This window comes from Penicillium chrysogenum, assembly GCF_028827035.1.
Source record: "Penicillium chrysogenum strain IBT 35668 chromosome Unknown utg000001l_segment0_segment0, whole genome shotgun sequence".
In the NCBI taxonomy this organism is placed as follows: domain Eukaryota; kingdom Fungi; phylum Ascomycota; class Eurotiomycetes; order Eurotiales; family Aspergillaceae; genus Penicillium; species Penicillium chrysogenum.
In genome coordinates, this window is record NW_026622749.1 from 5,109,661 (window position 1) to 5,137,358 (window position 27,698).

At 49.2% G+C, this 27,698-nt stretch overlaps 11 protein-coding genes across 11 annotated transcripts; 6 read left to right on the forward strand and 5 right to left on the reverse strand.

Moving 5' to 3' along the window:
- Positions 1-726: 726 nt before the first annotated feature.
- N7489_002030 (serine hydrolase domain-containing protein) lies at positions 727-2,075 on the forward strand (the record flags this gene model as incomplete). The annotated part of the gene is made up of 3 exons (XM_056707785.1): positions 727-1,251; positions 1,300-1,597; positions 1,654-2,075. 3 exons carry the CDS (start codon positions 727-729, stop codon positions 2,073-2,075), a joined length of 1,245 nt encoding a protein of 414 aa, XP_056572087.1.
- A 164-nt stretch (positions 2,076-2,239) lies between these two features.
- On the reverse strand, positions 2,240-2,752 carry N7489_002031 (DUF1993 domain-containing protein; the record flags this gene model as incomplete). Its single annotated transcript, XM_056707786.1, has 1 exon — positions 2,240-2,752. One exon carries the CDS (start codon positions 2,750-2,752, stop codon positions 2,240-2,242), a length of 513 nt encoding a protein of 170 aa, XP_056572088.1.
- A 1,924-nt stretch (positions 2,753-4,676) lies between these two features.
- Positions 4,677-5,264, forward strand: N7489_002032 (uncharacterized protein; the record flags this gene model as incomplete). Its single annotated transcript, XM_056707787.1, has 1 exon — positions 4,677-5,264. One exon carries the CDS (start codon positions 4,677-4,679, stop codon positions 5,262-5,264), a length of 588 nt encoding a protein of 195 aa, XP_056572089.1.
- A 646-nt stretch (positions 5,265-5,910) lies between these two features.
- On the forward strand, positions 5,911-7,383 carry N7489_002033 (BCS1 and AAA domain-containing protein; the record flags this gene model as incomplete). The annotated part of the gene is made up of 1 exon (XM_056707788.1): positions 5,911-7,383. One exon carries the CDS (start codon positions 5,911-5,913, stop codon positions 7,381-7,383), a length of 1,473 nt encoding a protein of 490 aa, XP_056572090.1.
- An 858-nt stretch (positions 7,384-8,241) lies between these two features.
- On the reverse strand, positions 8,242-9,843 carry N7489_002034 (uncharacterized protein; the record flags this gene model as incomplete). Its single annotated transcript, XM_056707789.1, has 3 exons — positions 8,242-9,397; positions 9,448-9,551; positions 9,613-9,843. 3 exons carry the CDS (start codon positions 9,841-9,843, stop codon positions 8,242-8,244), a joined length of 1,491 nt encoding a protein of 496 aa, XP_056572091.1.
- A 2,377-nt stretch (positions 9,844-12,220) lies between these two features.
- N7489_002035 (uncharacterized protein) lies at positions 12,221-14,368 on the reverse strand (the record flags this gene model as incomplete). Its single annotated transcript, XM_056707790.1, has 3 exons — positions 12,221-12,634; positions 12,731-13,176; positions 13,228-14,368. 3 exons carry the CDS (start codon positions 14,366-14,368, stop codon positions 12,221-12,223), a joined length of 2,001 nt encoding a protein of 666 aa, XP_056572092.1.
- Positions 14,369-14,999: 631 nt separating this feature from the next.
- N7489_002036 (uncharacterized protein) lies at positions 15,000-16,112 on the forward strand (the record flags this gene model as incomplete). The annotated part of the gene is made up of 4 exons (XM_056707791.1): positions 15,000-15,330; positions 15,383-15,712; positions 15,770-15,879; positions 15,939-16,112. 4 exons carry the CDS (start codon positions 15,000-15,002, stop codon positions 16,110-16,112), a joined length of 945 nt encoding a protein of 314 aa, XP_056572093.1.
- Positions 16,113-16,350: 238 nt separating this feature from the next.
- On the reverse strand, positions 16,351-16,794 carry N7489_002037 (DUF3716 domain-containing protein; the record flags this gene model as incomplete). The annotated part of the gene is made up of 1 exon (XM_056707792.1): positions 16,351-16,794. One exon carries the CDS (start codon positions 16,792-16,794, stop codon positions 16,351-16,353), a length of 444 nt encoding a protein of 147 aa, XP_056572094.1.
- Positions 16,795-18,484: 1,690 nt separating this feature from the next.
- Positions 18,485-20,629, forward strand: N7489_002038 (putative amino acid permease; the record flags this gene model as incomplete). The annotated part of the gene is made up of 10 exons (XM_056707793.1): positions 18,485-18,598; positions 18,649-18,669; positions 18,734-18,782; positions 18,839-19,105; positions 19,159-19,193; positions 19,250-19,370; positions 19,421-19,717; positions 19,824-19,945; positions 20,002-20,404; positions 20,454-20,629. The coding sequence occupies 10 exons, from the start codon at positions 18,485-18,487 to the stop codon at positions 20,627-20,629; spliced, it is 1,605 nt and encodes a 534-aa protein (XP_056572095.1).
- A 626-nt stretch (positions 20,630-21,255) lies between these two features.
- On the forward strand, positions 21,256-24,779 carry N7489_002039 (putative nicotinamide nucleotide transhydrogenase; the record flags this gene model as incomplete). The annotated part of the gene is made up of 6 exons (XM_056707794.1): positions 21,256-21,349; positions 21,420-22,052; positions 22,076-24,307; positions 24,360-24,548; positions 24,601-24,675; positions 24,735-24,779. The coding sequence occupies 6 exons, from the start codon at positions 21,256-21,258 to the stop codon at positions 24,764-24,766; spliced, it is 3,255 nt and encodes a 1,084-aa protein (XP_056572096.1). The 3' UTR covers positions 24,767-24,779.
- A 1,175-nt stretch (positions 24,780-25,954) lies between these two features.
- On the reverse strand, positions 25,955-27,412 carry N7489_002040 (uncharacterized protein; the record flags this gene model as incomplete). The annotated part of the gene is made up of 1 exon (XM_056707795.1): positions 25,955-27,412. One exon carries the CDS (start codon positions 27,410-27,412, stop codon positions 25,955-25,957), a length of 1,458 nt encoding a protein of 485 aa, XP_056572097.1.
- Positions 27,413-27,698: the final 286 nt, after the last annotated feature.

Sequence of the window (27,698 nt, forward strand, 5' to 3'; positions counted from 1 at the left end):
AGGGTCTATTTGCTGGCTTGTCCTAGGGAGGGAATTCTAGTTGACATCACTAGCTCGAAAATGCTCTTCAGACATAAGCTTATACTTAGGTAAAAGTACAGAGGGACCTCTGAAATATTGGACCAAATATTGTAGTGCTATGTACTGCTTTTGGCCAATATGTAAGAGGTCCTAATAGATATCCATCGAAATTATGGCTTATCACGTGGAACTGACCTCTTGGTAACTCCTATGATCTACCAATAGTTGCTAGTGACCCTTACTGTTGTTAGTACAGGGTGATCTGATGGCTGAGCGAAACACCTTGCCCAGGTGTATGCATTCCTCCCGAGGTCGTATCATCACATCCTATGCTGCAACTGTGACTGGACCTCTTCGATAGCGGACCTCGGGACATCGGCAGCGAGCCGAGACATGAAACTTCCCTGTTCCGTACATTTGCGCAACTGTATGAGAAGGACTCTGGGGACCCTGCGATTGTTTGCCCTTAGATTACTCTAGTTTGAATACACGTCACCCTAAAAGTGGAGTATTCTTGGGTTGCGAGTCCCTACATGTAGGTAGGTAGGTAGGTAGGTACCTAGGTACAACATAGGCGCTACCGTTGACTTCCCCGCACACAATCCACTCTTTGAACCCTCTTTCTGTTTATTTTGGTAGGACCTTTTCCCAACACTTACACGACTCCCACAATCGCCTATTGACTGCTATACAGAAATCAAAAATATGTCTCTCAATGCGCAAGTCCATTCGCATATCTGTGATATTATAGACAAAGCCTGCGAAGACCAAAAGACCGGTATTCCCGGAACCACGGTCGTGGTCGTCGGTAAAGATGGCAATGAACTACTCGCCCATTCTGCGGGCAAGCGAGGCACGGGATCCAAAGACCCTATGACCTTGGACAACATCTTCTGGATTGCATCTTGCACTAAGATGCTGGTTGGTGTTGCTTGCATGCAACTGGTTGAGCAGGGTGTTCTCAAGCTGGATGACGCAGAGCAGACGGAGAGTCTTTGCCCTGAATTGAAGGGTCTCCAGGTTCTGCTGCCAGATGGTAGCTTCGAGGAGAAGAAGCATGGGATTACCCTGCGTATGCTGTTGACCCATACTGCCGGATTCGGGTATTCATTTTTCAACGAAAGATTGAGGCAGTGGTCGTACCCGGTGGGCATGGATGAGTTCTCTGGGCGGATTGAAGATATGAAGATACCTCTGCTATTCCAACCTGGTGAAGGTTGGGAATATGGTGTAAGTATGGTATATTCAGAGTCATGAGATGCATCGCTAATGTGGAAGGTTGGCATCGACTGGGCGGGAATCGCACTGGAACGTGCAGCGGGTCTGACCCTCAACGACTACCTGCAAAAGAACATCTTTCTGCCCCTTGGCATCAAGGACATGTCCATGATCCCAAGTCATGATATGCGCCAGAGGCTGGCGTACATGAATGCTCGAAGCCCCGACGGCACCCTGAGGCCCCGAGAGCATCTTCTTCGGGCGCCTCTGGTTGTTGACCCGGAGAACGAGGCTGAAGTCGCCAGAGTGTTTAACAGCGGCGGTGCGGGTGTATTTGCCAAGCCGCAGGAATATTGTAGTGAGTTGCGAGTAGCTAATACCGACAGGATTCCACATACTGACTTGTCTCCGCAGAGGCCCTTGCTGTGCTGTTAAATGATGGAACGTGCCCTAGAACGGGTAGCAAGTTGCTTCGCAAGGAAACCGTGGACGAAATGTTCTCTAACCAGATTCCACGGTTCCCCAACTACGGCCGTCAAAGCATTGCAGCTGCCAAACCGGACCTGACCAACCCCATTGCTGAGCAATACCCTGTCCCCGGGAACCCGCCACAGGGTTGGGGCCTCACTTTTATGTTGAGCAATGGCGGTGCGACTGGGCGGTCGACTAGCACAGGGCACTGGGCTGGCCTGCCGAATTTGTGGTGGTGGGCGGACAGGGAGAAGGGTGTTGCGGGCATGGTGTGTACACAGATTCTGCCATTTGCGGACGTCAAGGTGTTTGAGCTATGGGAAGCAGTTGAGGCTGAGATTTACAAAGCTCTCAGTGAGGCTTGATATGGAAGGTAGAGGATGACCTTATTCCAAGGTTGTTCCTTCCAGGATTGTTTCTCAGGCTCTGGCCTTGCCTTTATGAAAGTCCAGCGTACAGGGAAAGAAAGGTCTTTGTACATGCAACAAATTCTACAGTTCTGATTCAATCCCCTCTAAGGAGCGATACCTCAAGCGAGAAGGCGAGAAGAAAAACCGACATAATAATCACGCTTCCCTAGCGGAACCCCCTCCTTCCGAAGAATACCATAGGCAGTAGTAAGATGAAAATAAATGTTCGGCAAGGCGATGGTATGGGCATAGGTAGCACCACTGATTTCCGCTGCATGATCTGGGCCCATTTGAGTCAACTTCAGCTTATCAGGGTGCTGGTTGACGAGCTCCTCGTCGGCCTCTTTAAGGGCTTTTAGCACCTTCTCGATCCGCTCGTAGCATTCGGCGTATGTGGTGGGTTTGCCTTCAGTGATTACCGGCTCGCGACCGGTTAGTCGCGCGACGAGGTTTTCTGAGAATTGGGTTGCGAGGCGCACTTGGTCGGTCACTGGATACATGTCCTCACAGAGACGTGCGTCGAGCAGATCGGTGGCATTGGGGCGTTGCTCGGCTTGTTGAAGAAAGTGGGAGAGGGAGCCCAGGATGTGTTGAGCCACCACAATGGTTCCGTCGTAGAAGGTGTGGACCATGATGGAGTAAGAAGTTTGGTGTATGAGATCTTGAGAAGGGGAGAAATGAGGAGTTCAGACATGAGTGAGGCCAGTTTCAGTTTCACCCCGCGGAGGGGTCGGATCTAACGACCAGGTAAAATTTGGGGGCTGAAAATGCTGCCTCATTGATGTCCACGAAGTAGGTAGGATGCTGGTTATGTGACGAATTCTTTAAGTGTGTGAAGTGGTCTGAGGGGTCTGGTGCCATGTAGGTGGTTGGTAGTCCCAACGATTCTTGCCCCGACGATCAATATATCGATATCTGTTTCCGTTTGTCGTGGTATTTCGCGCGATGGCCCAGTGGGGCCATGTCGATGTCTACGGGCCGTCCCGCAAAAAGTTTTCGCAAAAAAGGAAGATTTAACGACGGCTGCATGATTCGAACATGCGCCCGCGAACGGAATTGATTTCTAGTCAATCGCCTTAGACCACTCGGCCAAACCGCCGTACTAATTGATGTTATGATCCGATGAATGATTCAGGAACAAGTCGGAAGCTAGTCGTACTTTGCGTACGTGAATACCTGCTAAGAAAGAAAAGTCTCAGTTAACCGTACATAACTAATAGGCATAGAGTGTCTCGCAATAGAATACAACAATTGACGTGAATGTGCCAGTGAATTCGATTTCGGAACATCTCTATAACAGGAAGCAGACTGCCAGTGGCTCACACCACAACGAACATCAACTGGCACCCGGCCTGAAGAGTCAGACATTGACACAGATACAAGCAAGTGCCGTGACAGGTCGCGTTAAAGAAAAAAAAAGTGCCCATTGCCGAGTGAATCCCAACACAGAAATATGAAGAACGATTGACCACCAATACAGTGGCAGTAGCATAATCCTCGTCATGACTGATTGAGAGTTGCGCCACTTATCTTCTCAATGGTGACTGATCTCCATCTTCCTTGCTTGTCTCTGCGGCTGGGTGTGGCAGTGCATGTAAAACTAAAACTGGCTTCTTGTTTCCAAGGATCGTCGACACGTCAGCTTGATGCCAACCGAGTCGTTGGGGAGAGATCGCCTTCATAGCGGCTTCTTTAGCCGCGAACCTAGTGAGTCTCCAAGAATCCAAGAAATGACATGGTTCGAGTGGATACAGCTAGCGATGGAAGGGTTCTCAGGATTAACCTAAGCATAGTTACGTGCAAGATGCACGATACCATATTCGTCTACTTTAGACACTTCTGAAAGATCCCTCGGCGTGCCAAAGCGGCAAGAGTAGTCGTGGGCAGCTTTTGGTCGCCGGTACTTGAAACCAGTCGCCGTGTGGCGCTTGGAATGAAGTTGCCTGGTCCGAGCAATTGCCTTGCTGTCAAAGACAAGTTTATTGACGAATTCGCTGTCTGACTCTCAGGCGGTGGTAGGCACCGATGTCAACGTCGTCAAGGGGTACTAAGCCTTATTGGGCAGTCTTGGTATCCTTAACTGGTGTATTCTATAATCGAATCAGACCGGAAGCGGAGATTGTTCGCTTTTATGGATATCGATTTATTCAGAGCAGCTAGCATAAACAGGCCACAATAGCTAGAACCGTAGTCATAGCCTGGATACTTCAGGCATCCTAATATGACAATACTAAGTAGACGTTCACCCCCTCTCCTCCCTTTCCTCTCTCTATCTCCCTCCTCTCTATCTCTCTTCCCTCTCCATCTCTCTTCTCTTCTATCATCGTTCATTCATCTTCCTTTCATCTCTCATCCACTCTCTTTGATACACAATACGAACTCACCTTTCTTTTACCAGTGTCATTCCTAGAGGTTACCTACATATGTAGGTACCTATCCTCTCTTTCATACTCGGAGCCTCTCCCGCACACTTTTCAAGGTTATTCTGATGCTCACAGTGGAACTCATACAGCCAATCACATACCCCTCCTTCAGGCATCGGATCAGCACTGAGCGATGGCGACCGACAACAGTACCAAACAGGAGTGTGACACCAAACCCTACTCTCAAATCACCAGCACTGGCCAACAAGCCAGCCTCCCAACCAAGTATCTCGACGCCAAAGACGTCGATTATGAAGTGGATAAGGCTGATACCAAAATCGACCTTCAAATTGCGGACACATGCCGCACACCAGAGACACAAGGGTCCAACCTACCCAAGTTGACCCAAGTCATGATTACGAAGGTGCCGCGTCGACTGAAGCACAACCCCAAGAACCCCGAGCAATGGGTTCTCCAAGTGAAAGTCGCACTGGCACAACTCCGACTAAAGCACCTAATCAACAGTAGTGTTCCCCGCCCAGCCAAAGGCCGGCACAACTACAACAGATGGGTGCAGTGGTCTTGTACTGTCGCCAACTGGCTATATCTCCAGGTTGACGAAAACATCCAGGAAAGGCTTCAGCAGCGCCGCAAGATATCTAGCAAAGCGGATGCCTTGTTCAACGGAATCATGAAGATGGTTCGACAAAGCGACAACGCTGTCAATTTAAGTGCCAAACAAAGTCAACAACCAGGACAGTCAAAAGAGATCGGACTTTGAGGCTGTCAGACGGTACATTGCGGCACATCAATCTCAGTATCACTTACTCGGTTCGAACCTACTCCCTATCTCTTCGTTGCGCTAGCAATATCGTACCTATCGGCTAGGTGGGTTATCAATCAAGACAAATGTCTTCGGATAGGCGGACTTCCATGGCATTTTTCAAACTGCTACCATTTGGTCACTGGACCGGCAGCTCCGAGGACACTATTATCCCCTTCCTGGGTGTACCCTCTTCCACCTGAGCAATTGGAACAAATGAACGGAGAGGAGATATCGGTTTGAAGAAAGCGACAACGGTTTGGTTGCAAAAGCAGGTGGAAGGGGCGAAAAATGATTATGTAATGTGCACCATGCCCAGGTGCCCAGGTGGAGCTTCTCATTCTTCTTCAACCCTTCCTCGTGTTTCTCGATTTACAATACTCAATGTGGAAAGATCTATCATACTCACCTCGTCTATGATCATGACGGTCTTCCCAGATCATGGCTGCGAGAAACTCCCAACACGCCGTTGGGTGTGTAGTGTAGGAATAGGTAGACGGTATACACAGAGCGGTCAAGGATACCACTGCTCCCCGTAGGGCGGTAAGTCCAATCGCATCTGCCAGGGGATATATGTAAGCTCCGTTCATTGCCCAGGTGCAGGATGTCCATGTTTCCCCGACACACAGTATCTGGTGTACTCTACACCCTTGTGGAATCCGCCCGGAACACGCTGAATGTGGATCCTGTTGTCTTTCTCAACTCTGGACTTGTTGTGGTCGGGCTCATCACTTCGCTCCGCTCCGCTGGGAATGTATTATACACCTACGCAGAAAAGACATGCTTGTCAACTGTACACGTGAGGGCGGAGGACCCCCTCTACGATGATATCGTTCGCTGGATGAACGATCATGCTTTCCAGCGTCGCAATTTTCTCTCAGTCTTGGCACAAACTACCAATCGCTCCGACAACGACAAAGCCTTAATACGTGCTCCGCTGGCGCATCCAAATTCCGACAGGCTGGTCAGCTATCGAGAGGTAGAGGACAACTCATTTTTGGAGCTCAAGCCTTTCCGTGGATCACGTCTTTTTCGGTTCAAGCGAACATGGATGCTTTTCAGCCACGCAGCGAGTAGCCCTGAAAGTGTTCCGCAGGTTGATACGAATCCCCCGTTGAAGTTGCAGTGCCTCAGTCTTTCACTCGCTCCAATCAAGAACTTTCTCGACGAAGTTCGTGCTTACAGTCGTAAGGTTTCTGTGTCTAGCATCACAGTCTATCGTACTAAGCCCAATTCCCGAGACCACATCCGTTGGAGCTCAGCCGCTTCGCGACCATCCAGAGACATCTCCACTGTTATCCTTGATAAGCAGAAGAAACAAACTATCTTGCGGGATATCAATGAGTACCTTCATCCGCATACGAGACAATGGTATGCCAACCACGGCATCCCGTACCGGCGTGGGTATCTGTTTTCCGGGCCTCCGGGAACAGGCAAGACGAGTCTTGCATCTGCAATTGCGGGTGTCTTCGGTCTGGACATATATGTGCTGAGCTTGCTGGATCCTACCATGACAGAATCGCAATTCAGCCGGATGTTCTCCGAGGTGCCTACGCGTTGTGTGGTGCTTTTGGAGGATGTCGATGCTGCAGGGTTGAGCAGAGGTGACTTGGGTTCGAGCGAAGATTTCAGTCAGCCAGGGTCAGCGACCGGAACATTAGCAAACACATCTGTATCTCTTTCTGGCCTGCTCAACGCAATTGACGGCGTTTCGTCCCAAGAGGGCCGCATCTTGATTATGACAACTAATTCACCGCAGCGGTTGGACCGCGCGCTGATTCGGCCGGGCCGTGTGGACATTCACATTCGATTCGAGCTTCCATCTCAAGAGGAATTGCGAGATCTCTTCTTGAGCTTATACAGCGATATGTCCCAAGACGCTGGATTCTCTCTAAAAGAACAGGAGACGGAGACGGCAAGGCTGAATGAACTGGCAGTGCAGTTTGCAGGGTGTCTACCGGAGAGGCAATATAGTCTTGCAGAAGTACAAGGCTTTCTTCTGCAGTATAAACGCCAGCCGGAGGAGGCTTGTGACAATGTCAAAAGCTGGGTCGAGGAGATGGAATATGAAAAATAGATGGTGTCGAAGAAATATGGCCCTTTTGGGAACATGCTCTTCCCTCTTTGTATCACAAGCATATGTATCATAGATAGACATTTTATTTAATTCACTCGATTCCCAAGTTTTTGCATGACGGACGGCACGGGGAACGTTACGGAGTCTGTAAGAGTCTGCATCCTTGGATCTATGCAGACCCGGCAGAGAGAGGGAGGTATCAGAATCAATAATAATAGATGATGATGATGATGATGATCTACCTAGTGCCATGAAGCTCACGATTATATGTCTTCATGGGACAAAGGAAACAAAAGCTCAAAGCCGGGAAAGATCTGCTACAAACTGCATACAAACCGTCACTACTGTCGAAGCTGGTAAAGTGAAATTGGATACGGTCCCATAAAATCAAAATCCAATGATATGATTACCATGACCATGCAAATGGAGGGTACTTGGGGTCCGTCCAATTGCGAGCAGGATACTAGCAGTACAGAGAGTCCTGTCCACAGGAAGGGGAGTGTCAGGCGTTCTGAATGATTTTGGAAAGAGAATTACTTCGATTGCTTCATTTGTTCTGTAGGTAAATAAGGACAACCCCTTGACTAGATCGGGGTATAAATTGATATCAAGGTATGACATCGCCCAGCACATTGTCTCGTCGAGTCGTCTTCTTCAAATACAACACACAATGCCGATCTTGCTAGATTTTTGTGAGTTTCCTTCTTTTGTTAAAAAAAAGGATGTGTTCTTCACAAATTCCCAGGTTAACCGAGAACTAAAAGATCGACATGGAGTATCGTCAGTTGGGGAAGAGAGCCAACCTTGGAAGCTTCCCATTTGATATATGGATACATGATTGATTCAACGGAAAATATTTCAATAGGCATAAAGAACATCGCTAGCACCAGGCAGAGCACCCCTGCTAATCTTTTTGTTTGTATTCTGCAGCCACCACCTCAACACCCAAGCACTTCCAATAGTTGCAATTCCAAAAGCCGTATTTGCCGACATTCCAATCAAGTAACGAGGCCCATCACTCTTCGGGTAGAGGTAGGCTGTGTAGATGTAAGATGCATTAGCCATAACGTTGATAAATCCAAGCGAAGCGGCCTTCTTCTCTGGCGTCTGTCCCAGTGTAGCAGACACCCAGCCCAAAATCACTGAGTTGACGGCGTATGCACCACTGGCAAAGAGGAAGCAAGCCACATATCTTGCACCTTTGTTGAGTGTCACGCAGGATATAATAAATCCTGCAACAGCGACACCCATGGAAAATGTTATGTGCCATGTCCGCTCATTGTATCGACCAGAGGTGATGCCAACGATGATACAGCAGATGCCGGAGAACACATATGGAGGACATGTCAAAACCAAGGTAACTGTGCTGCTGAACCCGAGACTTCCAACGACAGTCGGGAAAAAGTTGTTGAAGCCACACGCACTTAGATGCATGTTCTGCATAAAAGCCAAGAGGTACACGCGCGGGTCGGCCATGGCTTGCTTCAAACCATCGAGAGCACCCTTTGACTCCTCACTTCGGACTGTATCCCTCAGAATGCGGTCGTGGGCGAGCTGGCGCTCTTCCAGTGTCAGCCACCGTGTTGTGAGTGGGTGATCTGGCAGCATGAAAGTGCCGAGAGCGGCAACACCAAATGTAACCACGCCCTCAATGATGAAAAGCCACTGCCATCCTTTAATATTCATATGTTCGTCCAAGGTCGCGAAGGTTGCAGCTGCGATCAGGCCAGCAACAGCAGTGGCGACAATATTGCCAGTGTACAGGATGGAAATACGCAGAGCAATTTCCTTGCGTGTGTAGAAAACTGACAGTAGGAACAGCGCACCGGGATAAAATGGGGCTTCGGTGACTCCTAGAAAGAATCGGACAAGTAGAAGGCCAATATAATCTTTTGTTAAAGCTGTACAAGCCGAGACTATAGCCCATGTTGCCATGCATGCGCTCATGTACAGTGATGGTCGGAACTTCTTTGAAGACATGATCATGTTTGACGGGACTTGCATCAAGAGGTACCTGGTTTCCAAGTTAGACTAGGTCCCATTTCTTTTGCGCTATCAACATACCCGACGAACAGTATCGAGATACAAGTGTTGTATTGTGTTCCGACAAGACCAAGATCCTCTTCCAGGTTGTTGAGACGTGCGTTAGCGATAGCATTGCGATCAATCTTGGTTTTATTTGCATTAGTTTATGAGCTTGCAGTATGCGCAGGTAGGTAAAATGCTTACATAGTTCAGAAAATACATTGCCCACAGGATGGGCATTATTCTGAGGTCCAATTTGCGCACGAGTTTGATTTCCGCCGGGTCAATCTTGGCTGTAGCCCCGGAATAATCCCCTTGAGCTTTCTCATCTGTCACTTTGAGGGAGTCGACATCTTCAACATGAATATTGCGAGACTCTTTGTCTTCCAAGATGGGATTCGAAGGTGTTTTAATGGTCTTAGAAAAGATTGCCATGGCTCCGAGCTGGGACACCTCGAGCGAGGAAATGAGTAACAATAGCAAGAAATCAGGAGGAAATAACGGCAATACCCTCACTTGGCTTATAAGATAAACAACGAAGTCGGTGATATGCAACCATGATTCCACGATCTAAAGCCATTTATAGCCAATATTTCTCAGCTGAAGCGGATAAAGAAAGTCCGGTTCATCACTTTTATTGCCCCATGATAAGCTTCACAAGTGCCGAAAGCCATTGAAAAAAAAAAAAAAAATAACAGAAAGAAGAAGTATTGCCAAGCTACTAGGGACTCAAGCCCAACTAATCGGCATCATGTACTCCAGTCTCCGCTCACGAGCCCCAGATTTTCCCCGCATTTGACTGGGGTGTGTCCGGGGTAGCAAAAGCCGGAGATTATTGGATGGCCAAATAGCGGGCACATTTGAGAGCTGGTGCGAGATAGATGTGCCATGTCTTGGTGGGAATTAGTTCGGATCCTCCCGAGGTCTGTTTCGGATTCCTTGCGGACTATGTCAACGCCGAAGGAGACACCCGGACTTTTGGATGTCCGGCCTAGCGTAACAAAATGATCATTTCTTTCCAATATAGGTATAGGCTCCTCAAAAATATATTACTTGGGTCTACAACCTTTATTCAAAAGTTTCCATTATAAAAGCTGTTTCCTCTGCAAACATCCATGGATGTCTGTCCTGCTAAGTCACGTCTAATGGGTAACTACATACCTACATATGTAGTGGCCTCCGCAACGCTTTCATTGGGGCTGCCATTTTAGCAGCGTCGGCATAAGGATATATAGGGCCATGGTGCTTAACACAAACACGTCGCTCTTCAATTTCTTCTGTTGTTGTATGAACGTTGGTAGGAGTCTGTTTTGCCTCGCACACCAAAATGAAGAATAAAGGCATGCTCATGATTAAAATGATCCAGATATTGGATGGCAATAGATCTAAAGCTAGCTGGATTTCTCTCCACGAAGATTCTGGGGGGGTTCACTAACTATTAAGAGCAACCACTGCTAAAACAGACGTCCCGTCCTTTGTAGAAGCGGAGATCACATCCTCCGAGACTGCTGCTGTTCTGAACATCCCCAATCCCACAAAACGTCCGTTCACAGAATAGTATGTGCCTACACTGCAACTCTTGCGAATTTGGCGCCCTCCATCCCAGTACCACTCCAAGAACCGTAAGTTCAGCATTGGCTGCAGCATATATTGGGTCGTCAATAAATGGTTGTTTTTGTTATCCATGGAGTCTAGAATCCACTGCCATTTCTCGATGGAAAGATTTCTTCCTAGCAGATCTCGGCTCCGCGAGCGTCCCTGGAGGGTTTCAATATCTACTGCGTCGTACCTACGTACCATATTTCCTATGCCAGGTGGTACAAAGCTATGGTATGGTAAGGGTGATGTATTAGACTACCTAGTTGACTCTAAACTGGGGGCGATCATAATAGATAATTCAAAAAGGAAAGCGAAATACGTAAGAAGGAATAACAATAGGGCGATTAAGTTGAAGGTTCAGAAACCGGTCGCCGGATGAAATTCGTCCAAGAAGCTAAAGCCCGATGGAATCACAGTCTTCCTACACGGCTGAAAATACTCGACGATCTGATTCCTCGCGTTCTCTTCTGTGACGAGGGTAGGAGTTGGAGTCCCTTTGGCGGTGTTGATCATTGCTGCTGACAATTGTGGATGACCGTACTGATTCCGGGAGCAAAAAGCCAGCTTTAACAACCATGTCTTTCGATTTGCCGGCCATGCGATCGATAACAGAATAGCACAGAACTTCGAAGTTCTGAAAAACAATGGCCTTACTCGACTGGTCTGTTGGCCTTCCAAGGCAAAGCACGGACCCGGACCATCTAGTCGCAGAGGTAAATAGTTCGGTTGTTGTCTATAATAGGGACGCAGTTTGAGATCGAGCCGTCCGATCCCATAGGTATTCTGTACCTATGACTGTTGCGTCCAGAATAGCATTTGGATGTATAGTGCCCTGAAGGAGAAGCCACCTTCCGACGACGGTGTTCATCCGGACTGCGTACACGTTGGAGCCGGCGAGTGCAGCAGAGTAAGACGCCCATTCCGACACGACTGGATAGCCAGGTGGGCTAACAAGAGCAGGCAGGTTATTATCTGTGATCAGGCTAAGGTCATGGCTATAGCCAGCGGGGTAGGGAATGGTGGGACTAGGATTATCAAAGGTGTAGGAGATTGTGCCGATCTACATGAATAAGTCAGTGTCCTTCGCAGTGAGTAAAGAAAAAGTGAGGGACATACCCGCTTCTTCTCTATTGCTAACCACTCGTCACGGTAACACCAAGAAAGAAAAATTGAATAACCCCGCAAATTCAAGTAGACCAGGAGAGCTCGATACCTAGGTATCTCTGGCCTTGGTCATCTCCTTGATGTCATCGAGCAAAAAGTCCGCTCGAGTAAAGCTGATGATACCTTCCTTCTCAAAGCCCGCAAAAACCATCCCAATAATAACACTCTCAGTGCCCGTTGATGTTCTTCTTTTGTGGCTAACCATTGCCCCGGAATCCCCTCGCGCAGAGAAATGCTCTCCTTTAAGACCAATAATGGAATAATCAAGGGTGATGGCCGTGGTATCAACGCCCTCTTTCATTTTGGCTTCAATGTTGGCAACGGGAAGTCCATTGTAAACCCCAATACTATTCCCAGAGCAATATCCGTGCATGGAAACTTCATCTCCATGCATCTCTAGGCTTTGTAAAGTCGAACGCGGGGCGAAACTCTGGGGGATAACACGGGGACTTTGGTCGAAGAACTGGAAGGATAAAACAATAGTTAGCGGATAAAAGTCAAATGATGAAGGTGAAAGAGTAGAAGAGAGGGTAAGAATAATCTAATTACTGTTACATACCCTGTTGGATGGCTGGCGAGCAGGAATTAAGTGAACAAGGGCCCAGTCAAGATTGGTAGGATGATTTTTACCATCTTTCCTAAGGCCAAGGTCCTTCTGCTTGAAACCAGAGGCAGAAAAAACGTGTCCAAGCAGTCGATGGCCATTTTCGAAACGATCATGGAGGGTCTGAAGATCGGCTTTTTGCTTGTTGATATCGGACTTGAGGTTTTCATAGCCCCGGCGAGCGTCGCCACTGAGCATTTCGAGTGCATCATCACGTTCAAGTTGCTGGCACATCTGATACTTCTTCTGACCTTCAATTTCTTCAATTACCTCCTCCATCATCGATACTTGTTCTCCGTAAGCAAGTCGAGTTGGGTGATCGACGCCAAGCAGGCGGTAAATATCCGCGTTGGCGGTGGTTGAGGTTGGTAGGATACCATTTTTGTTCCAGTTCTCGATTACTTGGCGGTCATGTCAGTATCACCAGGGCTCGAATGTTAAAAGGTACTTACGCTTCTTATCCCCGTCAGAGAGACCAGCAAAGGGGGGCACCACCACATGCCAGCAAGTCAAAGCAAAGGTCCTCCACTCATCAGAGGATGGGTGTTTGAGACTCAGGAAGCATCCCAGAGTGTCACTACTGTCATGGTTTCGAGATGAAGCATTGGACTCGGTTGCCATGGTCCGGCTATCATTCGTCAGAAGTCCTTCGACAAGGCCAGTACTGATCCCTTTGCGGCCCGCCTGATACACCAGCCTATCCATAACAATTTCAACAGCTAGCATTTGGAGACGCCACTTCTTCAGAATAGAAACGACTTTCTCCCGGGTTTCGGTCCAGTCCTGGTTGCGATCGACCAGTATTAACAGGGTTGGTGAACAATTCAGGACCGTGGGGGCTCTGCCACGTCGGAAGCATCCAATGAATCGAATTGAAGTTAGGTCCAATCGAACTAAAAGTTCTTTCAGGAGAGGCTCCCATTCCCAGAACACTTTGTCTTTTTGGAGAACAGGATAAGTATTCACCGGCGTGAAAACCATGGGATCAACAATCTCCACCGAGCAAGAAGCAAGGTCATTGCTAATCAAGAGACCTCGTAGCTCTCTTGCGCACTGGAGCCAAGTGTCATCCACTGTCCCTCTCTTTGCGGGGACGTAAAGAGTCAGGCAGGGATGTGGTTCGGGATCAATAATAGACTGCCTGCCGAAGAAAGAAAACCTGACACCGACACCGTGTTGGTTGAGATGGTACTTGTCGATGATGTTGAGGATTTTCTGCCCAAGTTCCCATCCTTCATCCGTTTCGAGACACGTCAACCGGAATTTAACATGATTTCTGGGGACGACAACGTTCGCTGTAGGAATGGAACACAAATATGGCCCCCCGACGCGAAGATCCTCATTGTGTAGGTTGTCATGGGTCAGTGGGCCTTCATCGTCGCTACTTCCCCAAGAGCGACGCTTGCGTCCATCATCCCCAAGTTTACCGTCCTCATCATTGAAACCTTCACTTTGGCGCTTACTGTTATGCCTCTCGAGAGATTCTGTGTCCGGTAGATCTCCACGCATTCGGATGACCAGAGGAGATGCATATGAGAGCTCATGCTTAGAGCCACGTGAAGCAGATTGCGCGAGTGCAGGTACTGTCGCCATGATTTGATGGAAAATGTTGGTATTTGAAAACAGGCGGTTTGTGGGAGGAAGGTATGGGAAGGTGAAGGGGTGAAATGTGAGAAGTCCAAAAAGGTGAGAAATAAGAGTGAGGATTATGGGTGTCACGGGTAGGGCCGTTCCAGAATGGGATGCGGATGCGTTCCATACATAAGCCGTTCTAGTAGCCCTGGAGCCCTAGAGGATGATTTCGGATGCATCCTATCATGGAGATTCCAGGTTCGTCCTTGGTGAGCATAGTGTCTTGGGGAAATATTTAGCAATTCACAATGAAATACGGTGAATTGGTCTCAGCATGCGTATTTTCACCTAGCCAATCGTTAGGTATTCGGTTCGACTGTGTGTGTGAAGGAGAGAGAACTGGAAAGAAAACAAAGAGGAAAGGAACCTTAATACCGGAATAGTGATACCCGTCGTACCTAGGTAGGTACCTACCTAGGTACCCGTGGACCCTTGTCTATCACCCGCCCATAAGGCTGAAACCTTATTTTTTTCTGGAGAACTTTCGTTCTTCTTTCTTCCTATATCAATTGACCTCTCGTCCTACATCTTCCAATTCCATCACTCCTATCTTCTGCACCGCACTTAACATCGATACCAGCCATTTGCAACGATGAGCGGTAGTGCCGAGCGTATGGAGGGCGTGCTTAGTGCCGATAAGTCCACCGACGAAGCAATCATCGCCACAGAGATTTTCCCTAAGGAACGTCATAACCTCCTCCACCAGCTCCGATCGTCGGTCCGGAAGTTCCTCGATAAGGTGATCGACGAACGACAGCTGAAGACCGCAACTGATAAGGTCGAGGGCCGGATGAAACGCTACGATAGTGTCCCAGTCTCAGACCTAACCTTAAAGGAGGTTGAACGGTCTCTTCGGCTTGAATACGACGCCAATGACCTAGAGATAAAAAATGTTCAGCCGCTGCCCCTACCTCCCCACCTCGGTATGTGATATTAGATATAGAGTAGAAGGGGTATATAGCTAATCTATTATAGTTACCACACTAGATCTCATTGAACAGGCATTTGGTCGCTCGCGACCTACCGAGGCTAGTACTCGGTGGTTTATTGACTCCATCACCCTCCACGCGTACACGACAGCCATTTCGGATCTCACAAATGCCCGGCCATTGAATATTCAATACGAGAGGACCTATTCTTTCGGCCCGGTCACTCTCAATCATAAGCGGGTTATTCTCTCAGGAAGAATGGACTACAGTGTCTGGTATGGTGAGAGTGAGGCCTTATGCCTCAATGTCCTCATCGTTGAGGCTAAGGGCGGAGCGAAGTCCAAGGATCCAATCCCCCAACTCCTGGGATACATGGGTATGTATCTCGCTGTATGTGTCATACCTTTTTTCGGAAAGCTAATTGGTATCGAAGGGTGCATCCACCGGGGACGCAGGAATGACCAGAAGCGCAACTGCGGTGTGTACGGGATGGCGTACACTGGATCAGTTTGGCATTTCTTGAAAATCAGTCACGATTCGAAGGTAAGCTTATATTAGCCAAGAATATAACGTTAGTAACTCGGAATCCTAACATCTACTAGTGGTCAGAATTTGCTGTTGTCGGTCGTCAGACAGCTCTAGAGCAGCCTTTCGGGTTGCTAGTGTGGATGCTACAGAAGGCAGCTGCCATCTCCCCAGCCCGTTCAAAAGAGACCTCGGCAGAAACGTACGGTGGGATGGGGTCCGAAGAGATGGATATTGATCTCGCCCTTTGAGATGGGTCTATAATCCTCACCAAGCATCATGAATCGCTACCGACGATCATACACTCCCTCTGCCTCCGAAATCCCTACTTCTACGAAGCCCTGAAACCTCTCATCGATTAGAATACATAACTAGATAGTACCAATAGGGGAACATTGGCCCGCGAGGTCACTTGCTTGCCAAGAATCTTTTTGTTATGGTTTCCCCTACTCAATTGATATCTCTCTCATAGCTCCTCTTAACCAAATCTCAATATAATATTAATTGATGAGACAGCTCCTTTCGTATTATCACGCTATCAAGACTTGCCGTGGTGTCGGCTCGAAGGCGCGCAGCGGGCGCGGCCGAAGTTTGCATTCCAGTGGTGGCCACACCACCATAGACTCCAGCGTTGGGCACACTGACTGGCTGAGTCTGGCCGTGCTGGAGGGTCGTACACTTGGCGCCCTTTCCACCGTACATACAGTTGCCACAGCATTTGGGAAATCCTGGCTCATCAACCACCACACACAAAGCAAAGATTCCTCGCCCCGCCAAACAGTGGTCACAGCGTACGGATGCCTCACGTCCTACCATCTGAATGAAAAGGGCCTCAACATTCTGGATATTGGATCCCAAGTCCTCGTTCCAGCGCTCAGGCTGAAGGCCCATTGTTGATCGGACGACTGGCTCGCGTTTCTTATCCTGGCCCATCAGGAACTTCAAGAAAACCGATTTGACAAGTTCGCCCTCCTTCGCAACGGACCAAGGAAGACGTTCGATGTACTTCGACCAAGGTCCAGCCTCAGGGACTGGGTCGCCTATCTCTTGAGACTAGATGCTGCCAGGAGGATGAAGGAGGAAGAATGATATGATATGAATTTATAGAAAGGAGGCTGTATATATAGCCTCCGAGAATGACAAACACGACAAACCAGGCAAATGCTCAGTCTGCAAACGCTTACCCTGATTGGCTGGATTCGTCGATGGATTGGGTGTCAAATAATCTGGGCCTAGATGAGCTGGCCAAGTGAGGTGTAAAAGTAGAGAGAAGAGGAGAAATAGGAAGAAGCAAAAGAATATGGTGCAGATACCATTGAACTGGAAGTGTTCAGCTTCGTTGGGCAGCATACTTTTCTTCCTTCTCTCCCCCTCCTGGTACATCCTCTCGTGGCCTTTCAGCCTGCTTCTTGTTTTGTTCTTCTTCTCTCCCATTTCCAAGATTTTCCCTGATACATCTTTCACGTGGCCTTTACTTGTTGATTCTTCTATCCAAACAATCCCAACTGTTCAGTTCTTGTCTCCGCCCATTTTCTTATGAGCAAACCGAGCTTCTGGAACGGCTAGCCCTATCAAGGTACGCTTCGTTGGAGAATGAAACCTGATTTGTCAATTGCTCACCCTCCGGCGTGGGTCAGTCAACGATTTTTCAATCCCTGCCAATGAGATAGACTGGAAAAATCTGGTCCGGAGCGCGCATCTCCAATTACATACAATAAACACACTCCCCGAAGATGTCTGGGCTCTGGCTCTGAGCCATCCCATCAGCAATACCTTATGCTTCGCACATATTCAAAACTTCTAAGATAGGCCACCCTCTTGCAAACCTGACATCACAAATATGGTATTACAGATGAGATATTACAGATGAGATATTACAACGGGTACAGGCTACACTTAGTGTATCAGAAGAATGGGCTCGAAGGGTGATTGAAACGGAGCAATCCATGGACAACTTGAGAGAGGGTGCTTTTTTGTGGCCAGGGTCATTTGCTGTGCCACGGATGTTGCAAAAGCAAACTGTTACGGTCCGCGCTATACTCATATTCGTATGCGGCAGTTACCAAACAGAAGTTCCAGGACAACTGCCCAATCCCGGGCATACGTCTGGATGACTAACGGATCCGGGTGCTCGGACCCCTTCAACCTTATTATATAATAGGCGGTGTGTTAGGCGGTCAACCCTTTACTAGGGGTACTTTGCGCAACTGATTTGATACTGCCGGTATATCGGACGGACCCCCTCCGGACCTTCCAAGGTTGGGAAAAGTTAATAAACCTTCCAAGGTTATTAATCCAGTGGAATCTCCAGGGCTTTTTCTACGTTATACTTACCCGGACAATTCAATAGGTATATCAAGGAGAATTGGAGGACTCTTTGTATATATAGTAATATCGACTATATTTTATAAAAGGAGTCACAAATAATAATCGTCGTAAGCTATAGTTGCAATCAAATCCAACTGTGGGGTCCTAATCTTCCCGGTGGATCATTCTGGGCACGTTTTGACCGGGGGACTGATAACCTTAGAAAGTCTATCACTAAAATTTCTGATCTCTTCTCAACCTGATACAGAAGCTTGTCTTTCTTTTCCCTACAGTTGTATATACCTGTCATCCAGACATGGCCTCTCACGACCCTGTCGCTGGTTCTGCTGACCTCTTCACCAATCAAGGTGAGGGTGAAGGTGAAGCTAATCGGGCTGAGCTCAAGAATCAGGATGATGCCGCCTTGCTGGTAAGTGCTGCATCCAAGTCTATAAATCTCAAGCTAACGTAATCTTCTAGCGGACCTTGGGTTACAAGCCGGTAGGTCAACCCATATAGATTAAGATGATCTGTGGTCAGCAGCTGAGTCTGAGTCACAAAACAGGTTCTTCATCGGACATACAACTTGTTCGAGAATTTTGCGACCACATTCGGTACGCTTTCGCCTGTTCACCACTTGGTGCATGCATTCATACTGACTTTCGTCTAGCTGCTCTTTACTTTGTCGGTGGTGTTCGCGTTACTTTCAGCACTGGTATTGCCGCCGGTGGAAACCTGGCCTATTGGACTAGTTATGTAGTGACCATGGTGTTCACGTTCATTACTGCTGCTGTTATCGCTGAGGTTTGTTCGGCTTCTCCGTCCGCCGGGTCGATTTACTTGTGGGCCGCCGAAGCTGGTGGGCCTCGATTTGGCCGACTCCTTGGCTTTATTGTCGCCTGGTGGAGTACAACGGCTTGGACGACCTTCTGTGCAAGTATGTTGCGTATCTATTCCCCCAAGACTTGCATGATGGTAATTTGATCATAGGCAACACCCAGGCTGCAGTGAACTACATGCTTTCGGTAAGCTCTTTTTTTTCTTCATTCCCCCAAGAATTAGACTGATTTATCGCTTTTAGGAAATAACCGTATTCAACCTCGATTTCCCATCAGACGTAAGCAGTGTCAAATTCCGTGCAGTCCAGTGGATCTGCACTGAGGTCTTGCTTGCTCTGGCCGCCCTGTTGAACCTTTTGCCTCGTATGTACAAATGTGTAACTATTGATTGACTGCGTCTGACAGCATTTTAGCTCGATATTTCAGATATGTCTTCTGGTGGTCCGCTGCAGTCGTGATGCTCGACTTTGTCCTGAACCTTATCTGGCTGCCCATTGGCACTGCTCAAACCTGGGGATTCCGTACCACCCATGAGGCCTTTATGACCACATACAACGGTACCGGGGCTCCAGCTGGCTGGAACTGGTGTCTTTCTTATCTTGCTACCGCTGGCATTCTGATTGGATTCGACGCGTCGGGTCACGTTGCGGAAGAAACTAAGAATGCCTCTATCACTGCTGCTCGCGGTATCTTCTGGAGTACCGTCGCCAGTGGGTTCGGTGGTTTGGCTACGATTATTCTTTTCTTGTTCTGCGCGGTTTGTCTCGAGTCCCCATGGATACCACACTTCGAATTTCTGACCTAGTTTTTCTTTAGCCCGACGCCGACACACTTATGGGCTTCGGTTCCCCCAACCCTTCGTGCCTCTTTACGCCGTGGTTCTAGGCAAGGGCGGCCATATCTTCATGAATATCATTTGCATTTTCGCTCTATGGCTGGTAAGCTATCATCTGTTTGTGTGCGTGGATATTTCACAGCTGACTTTGCTTCTCAGAACACCGCAATTGCCATCATCGCTGCCTCTCGCCTTGTCTTTGCCGTTGCCCGTGATGGTGTACTCCCCTTTGCGGGTTGGGTTTCCCGTGTAAAGAACGGTCAGCCACGGAACGCAGTTATTGTTGTCTGGGCTGTCGCCGCTATAGTCACTTGCTCCATTCTTCCATCCTCCACGGCTTTCACTTCTCTCGTCTCGGCAGCTGGTGTTCCCAGTGCTGCGGCTTACGGTTTGATCTGTTTGGGTCGGCTGCTGTGCACTCCGAAACGGTTCCCGAAGCCGCAGTGGAGTCTCGGCCGCTGGAGTAAGCCGTTCCAGTTCATCGGTGTCTTCTGGAATGGCTGGGTTGTCGCTATCCTGTTCTCGCCCTACGCGTTCCCTGTCACCGCCGAGAACTTGAATTGTACGTTGTTCTTTCTCATATGTTTTTATCCCGCTAACTTCCTGGATAGATGCCCCCATTATCATGGCTGGAGTCACCATTCTGGCATTGATCTCCTACTTCGTGATGCCTGAGAGTGCCTGGCTTCCTCGTGATCGCATCACTCACTTCATTGACAGTAAGGGTGCTGTTGAGACTGTGGATGAAGTCAGCTCCGACCATGGTGAATCGAGCACTGGTCGATGATGGAGGAATGCGGAAGTGTAACTGGCTACCAGTTCCTAGTACCGGGCATATAGTGCCTTAAAGATTGCAGTAGATGGCTTTCGGGCTTTAGACCATATAATGTTTTATCTAAGTCTAGCTAATTCAACTTGCTATACTATCATTGTTCCTTGTTCCTGAGATGGGTACATGTGGAGAATCAAGGGCTTATCTTCTCCAACGGCCCCCCACGTTTTATGATTATGCGGGGGAGAAAGGCTACAGCTTATTAGTATAGATATAGGCTATAGAGATAATAACTCACACGCACTATAAATTACAAATATCCGGGCGTTTCATCGCAAGGTAGGAATCGTACATAGCCGCTTCCCCTCTTTACTTGGGCATTCTGCCGAGAATCGGTGCCTTGACTCAACTTGGACTTCCCCTCCTTTCTTTTCTTTCTTTCTGTCTTGTTGCCTTTCTGCTGTGGCTTTTGACACTTTCTAAAACCTTTGTTTTTCTAAAGCTCTTTAGCGTTGTTTCTATTTGCCTTTCAGTCCGGGCTGGATGCGGTACCCTAGTCCTGCTCCCCCTTCCTGGGCCCAATAGGCGTTAGACGAGACAAAAAGCCCCGGCATAACGTGCAGCCTGCAGGGTCACTCGCAATGAGCGTTCCAGCATCGCTGCGGCCAGCCCTGCGGCCGTGTTTTGGGGCGTCCATAGCTCGCGCGGGGAAATCTTTCCTTCCGGTGACGTCGGGTAAGCTTCTCCAAATCGCAGTGTCGGAAGCCAAAGTTGAGCTGTTTTCTGACCACTTTCGTCTAATTAGTCTCTCAAATTCGGCAAGCTACATCTTTCACGTCACAGAATAATCGCCCGTCCATTTGCCAGCCACGATGGCTCTCCATTTCCAAACGAACTGCTACAACCACACCTGAGTCACCTCCCTCCGAGCCGGTATCTACCACCCCTTATTCAGCCTTGACCGTGGGTGTCCCTCTGGAGATCTTTCCGGGTGAACGTCGTGTGGCAATTACCCCACAGAATGTCGCCCTTCTGTTGAAGAAGGGGGTCTCCCGTGTGCTTATCGAACGTGGTGCAGGCGAGCGCGCTCAGCTACTGGATCATGCCTACGAAAAGGCCGGCGCGACAATGGTCGACCGGGATACAGTCTGGTCCCAGAGTGAAATTGTACTGAAGGTCCGCAGCCCCCAGTCGGAGGGACCATTCAATGAAATCCAGGCTTTGCGCAAAGGCTCGACCGTTATCTCTTTCATCTACCCGCTCCAGAACAAGCCCCTCGTCGAGGCACTCGCGGCTCGTGGTGTGACATCCTTTGCAATGGATCGCATCCCGCGAATTTCTCGTGCGCAGACTTTCGATGCCCTTAGCTCCATGGCCAATATTGCAGGTTACAAGGCGGTTCTGGAGGCCTCCAATCACTTCGGTCGCTTCTTGACTGGTCAGGTTACTGCAGCTGGAAAGATTCCCCCAGTAAAGTCCTCGTTATTGGTGCTGGCGTAGCTGGTTTGAGCGCAATCGCGTCTGCCCGTCGCATGGGTGCTATTGTTCGTGGCTTTGATACCCGCCCTGCTGTGCGCGAGCAGGTCCAGTCTTTAGGCGCTGAGTTCGTCGAGGTTGATTTCCAGGAGGATGGTGCTGGTCAGGGCGGATACGCCAAAGAAATGTCCAAGGAATTTATCGAAGCTGAAATGAAACTGTTCATGGAGCAAGCTAAAGAGGTCGATATCATTATCACCACGGCCCTGATCCCAGGCAGGCCTGCACCGAAGCTCATTACTAAAGAAATGATTGCTGCAATGAAACCCGGCTCTGTTATTGTTGACCTTGCCGCTGAAGCAGGTGGAAATTGCGAAGCTACTGTTCCTGGGGAATTGAGCAGCTACAAGGACGTTACTATCATTGGCTACACGGATCTTCCTTCGCGTCTTCCTACCCAGTCTTCCACGCTATACTCGAACAATATCACCAAGTACCTTCTCTCCATGGCCCCCGAGGAGAAGTCTTTTGGGATCGACTTTAAAGACGAAGTTGTGCGCGGTTCCATCGTGACTCTAAATGGTGAAATAATCCCCCCTGCTGCTCCACCCGCTCCACCCCCAACCCCAAAGCCAGAGGCACAAGCTGTCACAGCGAAGGAGGAAGTTGCTTTGACGCCGTGGCAAAAGGCAACACGCGACGTGACAGCGGTCACAGGTGCAATGGGCACAACCTTGGCTCTAGGAAAGGCAGCCGGTCCAGTATTTATGGGCAACATGATGACCTTCGGACTTGCTGGCCTTGTCGGCTATCGTGCTGTTTGGGGCGTGGCACCTGCGCTCCACTCGCCGCTCATGAGCGTAACCAACGCCATCTCGGGCATGGTCGGCATTGGTGGACTATTCATCATGGGAGGAGGCTATGTGCCGACTACTATCCCAGAATACTTCGGCGCTGCCTCCGTGCTTCTGGCTTTTGTGAATATCTCTGGCGGCTTCGTTGTCACGAAGCGTATGCTAGATATGTTCAAGCGTCCAACCGACCCTCCCGAGTATCCATGGCTGTACGCTGTCCCCGCTGTGGTGTTTGGTGGTGGCTTCATTGCGGCCGCCAGCACTGGCATGTCCGGTCTGGTTCAAGCCGGATATCTCGTCAGCACAATTCTGTGCATGGGCTCAATCTCTAGTCTGGCATCGCAACAAACAGCCCGACGTGGCAATATTTTCGGTATCCTGGGAGTAATCTCCGGTATTCTGGCTTCACTGGCTGCGGTAGGCTTCTCTACTGAGACGCTGACGCAGTTCACTGCTGTTGCTGGAACAGGTGCCTTGATCGGAGGCCTGATCGGCCGTCGCATCACACCAACAGGTCTTCCCCAAACTGTCGCTGCTCTCCACTCGGTAGTGGGATTGGCTGCTGTTCTGACTAGTGCCGGAAGTGTAATGGCCGATATTGGTGATATCACAACTCTGCACCTGACGACAGCGTACATGGGTGTTCTGATTGGTGGTGTTACTTTTACCGGCTCGATCGTCGCTTTCCTGAAATTGGCAGGGCGCATGTCTTCCAAGCCGACGATTCTGCCCGGCCGACACGTTGTCAATTCAACACTATTGGGCGGTAATATGGCAACCATGGGAGCGTTCATTACAATGGCGCCAGGAAGCCCTGCAATCGCAGCCATCTGCCTAGGAACAAGCACCATCCTCAGTTTCCTGAAGGGATACACCACGACAGCAGCCATCGGCGGTGCCGACATGCCCGTCGTCATCACTGTATTGAACGCTTATTCTGGATTCGCCCTTGTGGCCGAAGGCCTGATGCTTGACAATCCACTTCTCACCAGTGTGGGATCCCTGATCGGTGTCAGCGGTTCCATTCTTTCATACATTATGTGCATCAACATGAACCGGTCGCTAACAAATGTCCTGTTCGGCGGAATCTCGAGTCCGGCTGCGCAAAACCAGAAGAAGATCGAGGGCGAGATCAAGCAAAGCAGCATCGATGACACCGTTGAAGCTCTATCCAGCGCTGAGAATGTCATCATTGTAGTTGGCTATGGTATGGCTGTTGCCAAGGCTCAGTATGCTCTTTCGGAGATTGTTCGCTTGCTGCGTGCCCGTGGTGTCAACGTTCGCTTCGCTATTCACCCGGTTGCTGGCCGAATGCCCGGTCAATGCAATGTGCTGCTTGCGGAGGCATCTGTGCCTTATGATAGTAAGACTTTTGTGGTTGAAATCTGTGAATTATTCGCTAACAATTGATGCAGTCGTCTTGGAGATGGAAGAGATCAACGAGGATTTCTCGGACACAGATGTCACCCTCGTCATCGGCGCCAATGATACCGTTAACCCAATTGCCATGGAGCCAGACTCCGCCATCTCCGGCATGCCTGTCCTTCATGCGTGGAAGAGTAAGGAGGTTATAGTTATGAAGCGGGGGATGTCCAGCGGATATGGTATGGTCCCTTCTCCGTCATTCCTGATAAATGAAACTAACATTCTTCACAGCGGATGTTCCAAACCCCATGTTCTTTATGCCCGGTACTCGAATGTTATTCGGCGATGCCAAGACCTCTTGCGATGGTAAGTGTCACTTGCGTGAATATCTACAAAAGAAGATGGTGCTAATTCATTTCGGACAGCCATCAAAGCTGCCCTGGAGGCACGGAAGTAGGCTTCGGCTAGAACTCATTATCCTTTTACGACTGCATGCTATTTTTTGACTTTTTCCTTGCTAATTGCGGAATCTCGTGCCCGAGTGGCTCTTTTATTGTTCTATTCCACGCTCTGCTGGATGAATTGCTATTTCGTCATCGGTCTACTTCCCAGTAGGTCGAGTTACTTAACGCACGTGCAACCCTTTTTCATTGAAAGATAAGACATTCTGAATCCTGTAAATGCCCAAGTTGGCATTGACATACATAGTGAAGATCTTCATAGTGGAGTACCCGGCCGAATCCCTAGCGGGCGAGTTGAAGTGGGTGCTGAACCGTCCTGTCTCGGATGATCGGGGCAGTGGGTCAAATACACACGGAATTTTCGCATGCCCCTCTATGTTATACGAAGTGGGAGTAGAGTATAGCGCATTCCCCACTCGAGGACGCCGTTCGCCCTTGTTTCTGGAGAAAGCAGCGAATTTACCTGCATCAGGTCAACTCAATTCCAGCCGATCCTCCAGGTTTACGCTGGTACTCGGGGGCTGGTACTCCTCGTGTACTCCTTGCTAAGGTCCTATGCACTGCCAAGGCATGTAATTTCCCTTGGAAAAGATATGATACCGCTTGCGTTTTACCGAAATGACGACAGTAGGGAAGTATGGAGTCTCCTTTTGTATGTTTACAGGGAGATTGATCACCATGCCTCCACATCCGGGGAGTATACAAGTTGAGGATACGTGGTCAATCAGATATAAGATACCTATGTACTAGACTACTTGAATGGAACACGATCAGGTTGTATGAATGCATGTAGACACTAATATCAGACTGGCAATAGATGACTCGATAGCTATTTAGCTATGTAACTCAGAACTAACCAGAACAAAAACCACCCAATAATGTTCCCAAATCAGATACCATGCGCCAACCATTAAAGTAGACATTAGCCATCCCAGAATTTGACTCGATTCAGCCCTTGACGAAGTCAAGGACCGTCATACATTAGCTGATCGAAACAGAGGTGAGAGGGAAAGAAGTAAAAACAAATAAACGCCATATACCAAACACCAGAATAAGAACCCAGAAACCAACATCCAAGAGATTCCCATAAAAACATTACTAGGTCAATATATGTTAAGTACCAGAAAGCAAAAGAAAAACAAGCAAAAAGCAAAAAGCAAAAAGCAAAAAGTGAAGAACCCATCTCAAGCCTTAGCATGCGACTTCTTCCCCAGCTTCAACCCCATAAATCCCCTCCCCGGCAGAACGCTATTATGTCGTGAATGGCGACGCTGGCTAGACTTCCGCACAACGTGGGAGTCAGCACTGGGCAGCGGGGTAGGCTGAGTAGCGACCGAAATCTGCGAAGCAGAGGCGTCGTTAACGCCGACCTCCGAGCGCAGACTACTCAGCGAATGCACGCTGGAGGAAGAGTGTTTCCTCGTCATGCGCCGCATCATAAGTGGCGAGCGGCTTGAGATCATATTCGATACACTGTACGTTGAGCCGCTGCGTTTCGAGGAGATATATGGTGGTGGCGAAGAGGTGGATGAGATTGAAGCCGGGCTACAGGCTCTGGTGAGCTGGGAGGGTGTGTCGTTGTAGCTGGGTTTGCTGTCCTCGGCTGAGAAGGGTGTTGAGGGGCGGGAGATGTAGGTGGGCATGCTGTTGCTGCTTGTGCTGCGCATTGAGGGGGGTCGACGGGTGCGCGGGTTTAGTGGTGGTGGCATTGCTTTGTCTTGGCCTGAGGTTCGGGGTCGTCGGTACTCTTGTGTTGGGACTGTGCGTGGTGGCGCTGGGAAATACAGGACTGAGGGGATTTCGGAGACTCGGTTGATGGTTGCGCTGGGTGCGAACTGTGTATCTTCTTCTAGGGTTTCGGTTGGGGTTGTGGTTGTGGTTGGAGCTGTCGTAGCTGTCTTAGGCGTCGGCTTCATGCTGGCCCTTTTCTCAGATACTCGCGGTGGCTTGGTTGCTGAGGCTGACGAGTGTGGCAATGTAAGTCGGCAGCTGTCAGTCCTGACCAGCATTGAGCGGGTGCGGCTGCTTTCGCGGGAGCGGGAATGGCTTGGACGAGATTTCGAGGTCTTGCGCCGTGTCCCCAGAGCGTCGATCAAAACCACCGTAGGACGAGTTCGGGGCTCCATGAAGGTCACTTCCTTTGCAACCTGAATGTTTGCCTCCTCTACCGAAAAGACCGATGAGGGTGAGGTAGAGCGAGACCTTGAGCTGGCCGGCTGCGGTGGTTTTGGCCAGACGTATATCGATGGCTGTAGGAAGGTGCTGGATGCCAGTTGTGGCGGAGAATCTGACGGTGGGAGCTCAAGAACCATCTGCTCCTCCGGATCAAACACATACGTATCTTCGTCAAAGGTGGCATTGCTGTTTCTCTTGATAGTAGCAGAAGAGACAGGCCTGGCCCGTTTGACTGTTGGCGGAGCCAGGGTATCTTCATCCCGGTCAGAATCAGGGTCCATGTGAGAGTGCTCGTCGGCACTGAGATCTGAATCAAAGATTCCGGTTTGTGAGCCCACGGGCGAGGAAAGTAGATCTTGGGCGCCTGTATCGGATTCAGACACAGCCTCCTCGTCTGACTCGTATCTATCTTGGAGGCTATGCCTGCTCAAGCGGTGTAGGCTCAGTGAGGAAGTAGGTTCGAACATGTTCCCGGCAGTGATATGGTTGTAATCGGTAATAGGGCAGAATAGGAAGAGCAGGCGTTCCAAAGAGTAGGCAGTTCTAAAGCAGAAAGGAAAATGCAAACCCCAAGGACTAAGAATACCAAGGTAAAAGGGAGAAGGAGACGTAATGCCAAATATCCCAAAGCTGCAAAGGAGATTCAAAAATCCAGGGCGACCAAAGGGCTCTTTTAAGTGGAGAGGGGGACCAAGGAGCTATATATTGTATGCAGATATCATAGGATATCATATATAGTACTCCGTATGAAGG